This window comes from Lepidochelys kempii, chromosome 8, assembly GCF_965140285.1.
Source record: "Lepidochelys kempii isolate rLepKem1 chromosome 8, rLepKem1.hap1, whole genome shotgun sequence".
Classification (NCBI taxonomy): domain Eukaryota; kingdom Metazoa; phylum Chordata; order Testudines; family Cheloniidae; genus Lepidochelys; species Lepidochelys kempii.
In genome coordinates, this window is record NC_136387.1 from 9,555,011 (window position 1) to 9,562,294 (window position 7,284).

General features: G+C 44.3%; 1 protein-coding gene across 1 annotated transcript; it reads right to left on the minus strand.

Moving 5' to 3' along the window:
• Window positions 1-428: 428 nt before the first annotated feature.
• WNT8A (Wnt family member 8A) lies at window positions 429-4,222 on the minus strand. The gene is made up of 6 exons (XM_078854159.1): window positions 4,152-4,222; window positions 4,030-4,063; window positions 3,674-3,812; window positions 2,621-2,746; window positions 2,116-2,258; window positions 429-1,061 (listed from the first exon to the last, which is right to left on the minus strand). Exons 1-6 carry the CDS (start codon window positions 4,220-4,222, stop codon window positions 501-503), a joined length of 1,074 nt encoding a protein of 357 aa, XP_078710285.1. The 3' UTR covers window positions 429-500.
• Between the last annotated feature and the right edge of the window lie 3,062 nt (window positions 4,223-7,284).

The following is a 7,284-nucleotide window of genomic DNA, read 5'->3' on the forward strand; positions in this document are numbered from 1 at the left end:
GGAATAGCAGATTCTGATCTCTGTTACACTGATGCCTGGAGTTAGTCCTTCAGTGGATTTACTCCAGATTGACAGTGGTGTAAATGACATCTGAATCAGGCCCACAGACTATCATCTGACATCACCAAAAAATGAAACTACTTCTTCACCCAGATACACAGACACAGTGACTATGAGGAAGAAGCGAGTTAAAAGGAAATATAAACACCAGGAAACTAGGCAGGAAGGCCCTAGGTCCACCAGGGCCCATGGCCTACTCTGTGTAATCACACAACATGGGTTGTGGGGAGTACACCCACCTGACCTTGCCTGGACAATCACCACTTAATGCTTCAAGAAGAAGATTAGCCCCCCCCCCTCCCCCGCCCCGCACCATGTCCCTTAGGATCCTAGGGAAATTTCTTCCCAATCTCAAATTTGGTGATAGGATGGCAACCGCAGGTAATTGGAAAGGCAGCTCTTTGTCATGAGTCCACTTCTTAACAGCAGCGAGTTGCCGATTATCTCTTGTGCCCCCGGTTCCGGCGCCTGGGGGTGCTGGGGGAAGAGCCGTCTCTTCTGGAGCAGTAGTGCTTGGTAACCACCTGCTTGCACTGCTGGCATCTCACCACGCAGCACCAGTGGAACTTGCAGTTGCAGCTGGTGACAATTTCAGTCCTCTTCTCTTCCACTTTCAGGCCGCACTCCGTGCAGAGCCTCCTGCAGCTCCTCCTCTCCCACTGAGACAAGTTCTTGCCACTCTGCAGGCATTCCCGCCCCTCAGTGCCATGGAGGCCCAGGCTGGCATTCCTGACGCAGTAATCGGGAGAGTCTTCCAGGAAGACAAGTTCCGTGGCTAGCACCATGCTGAAGGTCTCTGCGGTGGCCCCACGGCTGTCGGCACTATTCCCAGCTCTCATCCTCTTCTTGTCCATCTCCAGCTTCTGGGCCTGGTCATATTTGATCTTCAGATAATTCCCAATTTCTCGAAACTCAGCAAGCTGGAGCCAGCAGGTCTGGATGCTGCAGCTGCCCGATACCCCGTGACACTTACACGTCCTCTTCATTGTTGCTTTCACAGACTGGGATGAAAAGGCACAGCAGTTAGGAGCAGCAGAAAACCACAGCACAAACAGTGTCTGTTGCAATAAAACTTCAGATAGTGCCATAAGGGGTTGCTCATTTCTCAGTCATCAGTTCTAATCCAGCTCACACTGTTTGGGGCTGAAAGTCATTACTGTGTACTGGCCCGTGTGAAATGAACTGGTGCTCTCAGTTCAGTTCCTGACGGACATATGTTCCATCGCTAACTGGGAGCTGGCAGAGATGGGCATGAGCTACTTTACCCCCACAAGTGGAGTCTCTTCAGGCTGCTTGTGAAGCACATTGGCAAGGTAATGCTATTGCCTGGGCTGTCCCAGGACTGTGGATAACTTCCATGTGCGGAGCTGTTAAACCAGCACCGTTCACGCAGACGATACGCAATAATCTTAGATACAGAATGACAGTACTAAGTATTCATGCAGCACCTTTAATCCAAGCACTTCACCAATATCATCTACGAATCCCTCTCTATGATAATTATAGGGGGCCAATACTGTAGTATCTATGTCAGATTGTTAGGCTTTGATATATCCTGTGAAATAGGTATGCTAAATGTTGCCATCCTCAACTTTAGAATCTAAATTGCCTGGCTCCTGCTACCCTGCTCTAACCAACAGACAACATTTCCTCCCCTAAAGAAGGCCCTGAGCTGCACATTACAGGAGATGAAAATAAGGTTTGCTCTATTTTACTGTCTGATCAAGTGGTTACCAGCTACAGGACTGCAAAGGCTAGGTTTTGCAATTCTTGAGAAATGGTGCATGTTACTATACTGGCTGTTTGCTTTGCTTTGAACCAAAGTGCAAGTGAAGCCTACTGCAATCATTTTCTGATGTCCAGGTTTTGGGGCCTGATTCCAAAAGCCTTACTCCATATGCACGTGCAGTATTACTTATTCATGCAAGCAGTCTTACTGAAGTCAATGGGACAACTCAGGGTTGGAGAATGGGACCTTAAAGCTTTGTAGATGTGCTGATTATGAAGATATTTTGGATACAGACAACCCCTTTTTTTTTCTTTTTTTTTACTTACAAGTCTCCCTGCTTCATTGTTATGCAGATTCATTAAAGCTCTGGCATCTTGTCCTGTCTCCAAAGCATCCACAAATAGTTTGGAAATTCTCTCGCCAAATTCCACATTATCACTGCAGCCTCCCCAGACCCATCCTCGGCCACCTAGGAAAGGATGCATCGTTCACAAATAATAACTATGTGCAGAAGCTCAGGGTGTAGGTCGATTTCAGTACAATGTGTAAACCCAGAGCTCTAGGAAACATGTTGGAGGAGCCAATCCTGCATTGGCAGGGAGTTAGCTGGATGAGAAGAACCACAAAATCATTTCAATGTGTAATTCTTATGAATGTTAAATGCAGGAACAGTCCTTTGAGCCAATTGCTCACTCTGTTACAAGGAAGTCAATGGGGCTGCACAGTTGAAACAGAGTTGAATGTAGCCCTACATGTTTTCAAGTCTGAAAATTGTGATGCCATCAACCCAAAAGCAGACCAGTGTACTAGACCAGTAAAATCACAGCTCACCTACACGGCCATTCCTGGAATCGTCACAGCCACAGTTGTCGAAGTCCCCCATGCTGCAGTTTCTGGTGAGCGTGTACATTACTCCAGCCGAGCTGATGGCATGAACAAAAGAGGTTTCTCTGGTAGCTGGAAAGAGACGAAAAAAGACGCTGTCACCCTCAAGAACAGAAACCCTCAGTCCCATTTTACTGGTAAGAAGGCCCCCTCGTGGAGCTTCCAACAGAGCAATCGCTGAGTGTGTGTGTATGGGCTGGGGTGGGGGGGGGGGAAGTCTTTGCATAAGGCAATTAGGACAAAAGATAGAGGAATTAAACCCTCCATTGAACATGGCAAAGCGCTTGTGAATTCTGTCTTCTGCCAGCTTTGTTTCAGTTTCAACAACAGTTACTGGCATGACAAGGTGTCACCTTGTGTGTATCTATGTATGGAAAAGAGTTTCATGGGGACAATGAGATTTAATATAGGCCTGATCCTAACCCCACCAAGATCAATTATCACTGACTTCTCTTGATACCCAATCAGGGTTACTCTCTAGCAGCTTTCTGTCCCTGTCATTTTCTGTTTTGGTGGCAGGCTCCAGCCTGGTCTTCTCTACACAGTAAAGTTGCATCAGTTTAACTTAAATCAGTTTTTAAACTCATGCAAACTCCTCTCTGGACACACTTTTTAATTTCACTTTAAGAGGTTTCATTTCAGCTTAAACCTGCTCCCACCATATAAGCTAAACTGCAAGAAGCCACTCTTAAGCCGAAGTAAGAGTGAGTGTGTGTGTTCATTGGTTGAACTAATTTGGGTTTAAAGTCGCCCCTGAGGTTAAACTGGAGCAATTTTCTCATGTAGACAAGCAAGCCCTTAGTGTGAGGCTGTGTCTGCAGTCTACCTGTCTGTCTCCCTCCTGCCCTGCTCCAAAATTTGCTGTCATTCTAATATATGTATCTATATAGTCTAGACCCTACCTAAATATAAACTGGCTGTATCCGGTACACAGAGATGGCAGGAGGGAAAGAAGGAGTTCTAGGTAAATCCATGCTCTGCCTCTAAATGCACACTTACCACTCCGCAGTCTGTTATGAGTCGAGAGCTGCAGGGCACTTTCTGGGCAGTTCCAGCGCTCCCAGGTGAACTGATGTTTACATTCTTCAATCCCGCTGTGGGCCCCCACAGCCACGCTGGTGGAGTAGGTCAGATACGCCTTGCATAGAAAAAGAATGGGTCTTAAACTCCCAAACCTTTCAAAAGGCCACTTGAAAGCAAATTCAAATGGGTTTCAACTGTTTCCCCTCATTACACAGAGGGAGCTGGTGCCTATATGCAGATCAGTAAATGTGGTTCCTTAGAAAGGCAACATTTGGTTTGCTAACAGGAAAAAAATCTATAATTAAATTCATAATAATCCATGTATAAATTACCTTTGGTCCCGTCATCAGAAAGTTGTTCACAGACCTGTAACAAATAAAACAGGATAAGTGAGGTAAATACAGACTCAGAAGCATCACCAAAAAGTCCTCGTTCAGCTGGGCTGAGACCCTACCATGCTGACGTCTGGAAAGTGGCACAATAGATCCCAATGCTGGTGAAGATGATAAAGGTGTGGCTCTTCATGGTTGTCAGATAGGGTGAAGTTTTATTCCACTAGCTGATCTAAAGCTCTCCACACCGGAGATGGTTGAATGAGCAGTGCAGCTCTGCTTCTCTCCACATCCAAAGGGGGGGATACTCAGGACAAGGAAAGTTACAAGAATCCAAATCTCAGATATTTATAAGGTGAAGTTCTGAAAGGCCAATACCCCCTATTCATTTGCTACCCAATGACCCTATGTGGTAAAGGAGCCTCTGATCCAATGGGTGACAAGATAGCAAAGGAAACGCCTAAAGCTGCACTTCAAAAGACAAGGAGCAGTTGTCACCCAGAGCCTGTGATGATTCTCAAGGAGAGTAAACTTCCCTAACAATGGGCAACCTTTAATTCTATTAAGCACACCAACATTCATTTCTCGCTGTCTCTCTCTAGCTAAGGTCCACTTGCCTTCTTCATGATACTTTGCCTCTGCACAGAGGCTCACTTCCCTGTCTCCTCTCAAATAACAAACTGCCATATTTCTACAGTTCCCCCACTATCTTAGTGCTCCTTGTTATGAGAATTTCCTGAAGTATTCAGTGACAGTTTTATAAAGATCTGTTGGGGCCGGATCTCCAGGATTTGAAGGGATTTATTTATAGGCAGACTCCCCCTACCCCCCACACACTTTCATCGATTAAAGAGTTTGTGTTCCAAAGGGCAACCAGATGCTGCAAAAATGGCATTTCATCCCTCCAGGATGTTTGGAAATCTTACTAATTTACATTGCTGTAGCCTGACAGCCCTGTGCAAAAAGTCTGCAAGAGGTTTGCTCCTTGCCTATATCCCCATATGCGAGACACTTTTCTTTTTAATAGTGAGGACAGTTTTCAGGGGGAAGCAAGTTCTGCACAGTAAAGTTCACCACAGCAAAAGCATGATCACGTACCGGCTTCAGATGTGTGAGCCTCACAGGTATCCATCAGCACATGTGAGTTTCTTCTCACATACATGGGTGTAAGTGGGGAGTAATTCACTGACGTTAAAGGAGTTACACCAGTATACAACCAATATTTGGGAGAGGAGAATCAGTCCCAAGGATCCAGTCCTGGATATAGGTATGGGCAGTATTATTAAGGGCATCAAAAACCAATAGTGCCAAGGCTGGAGTGATGTCTATTGATGACAGCAGGCCTTTGTTAATAGGTACTCTGGCGTTCTATTCCTGGGTCTGTCACTGAATTACTGTGTATCTATGGGCAAGTGATTTAGCCTCTCACTCTTACTTAGTGTTCCCCATGTATAAAATGTAGATTATGATGATTAGCTACCTCTCAGACATTTGTTGGGTTAATAACTAAATATGTGCCAAGTGCTTGGTGGTCTTCAAAAGAAAGGCACCATAAAATTGCAATGGATTAGTTAGGCTGCCTTATATCTATGAAACGCTTAGCAAAAATATACCCAATTCCATCTCACTGTGTCTGTAAGTGTCACGCACCCACAAATACACATATGGGTCAGCTCTCGGCTCCTTTGGAAAGCAGAAGGAAAAGCTCATTTCTACAAAGCTTGGTACCAGCTTTATTAGCAAGCAACAGAAGAAACTTATCACCCTAGATCATGTGTAAGGGAGACCTGGAGCCAGTGTAGCAAAGCTGCAAACAGCAATTTTGCAATTTGAGGATTAAAACTGTAGGTTGGTGAGAACGTAATGAATGCAAAATAAAAATACCTCTTCATGAGCACAGAGCGTTCACAGCCCTAGTGTACTCGTGTGGGGATGACAAAACTGGGCCTGAGTCAGCATCTTAAATATTAACATTCTGAAATGACATCTTCCTTGTACAGAGCTACAAAAGGACAATGTATTAAGACTAAAGTGTTGCCAGTGTATTTAGAGAAGCTCAGTCATTTAAACCCAGGTATAATAGCTTGGATTATATGATGCATTTTTATATACAGCTGCCTTTTCTTAGTTTTAGTGCAGCTATCTATGCAGGCATGTTAGTGTTCATTATCTGATAGAGATTGTGCAACTCAAAGATTTTGGAGCATCAGTTAACTCAGTTCATACTTGATCCTCCTAACCATGTGATAGAAAAATAGCTTTTAGGGGTGTGGCACTCTTCAGGGGGAGATTGTGTTGTTTGCAGGGTCTTTGTCAGGTTAAAAATCCTGCATTCAAACCACACATTTCCTTGCCTGCCTGGGATATTAATAATACTGTCTACTCTTTAAAACACATGGATCTTAATTCCCTGTAACTTTTTATCAGCTATGCTGGTTGTTGACAAACAAGAGAACATGTTCTTACAAGCCTGCCAGCGCCAATTAATTGTTCTCCATTTACAGCAGCATAGCTGAAAGCAGAACCTGCCCCAGTGTGTGATCACAAGCCGTTCAGGGCAAGAATAAGACTATGAAGCCACAAATGGGTAGAACTGAAATATTCACATTTTTTGTAGAACTCTCCCCCCACCCTACCTCCATTGTAAAAGTGAACAGAGTTCGATTCACATGACAGGCATATTAAGTAAAGCGAGATTTCCCCAGATATTTATAGTAACAATAATACTTTGCACTTCTCAAGCTTTTCATCTATGGATCTTAAAGCAAAGGAGGGTAACTAGAATTATTTCCATTTTACAGGTGGGGAAACCAAGGCAGGGAGCAGTGGAATGACTTGCAGAAGGTCACACAATGAATCAGTGGCATCGCTCCACTGGACAGAGGTATTTTGAAACTAAGCTTAGTGCTCTAATCACTAAATCCCTAGGTCTCATGCATGGGTGAAGTTCACTAACACCTGTGTGAACACTGACCATTTTGCTTTGCAGGGACTGTTTCATGGATTTTGATCTGCCTGGTTTTAGCATCACCCAGAAATCTGCTTTGAGTTTTCGCTTCAGATAAACCTAAAATCTCAAAGCAAAAGTCGAATGAAGTATTATTGTAGCTGTCTTGGTACCAGGATATTAGAGAGACAAGGTGCTCCAATAAAAGGTACTACCTCACCCACTTTGTCTCTCAAAGCAAAACTCGGTTACTTTCCCCTTGTTATACATCAAAACCCATTTTCACTTGAAGAGGTTGGCTAAACCTT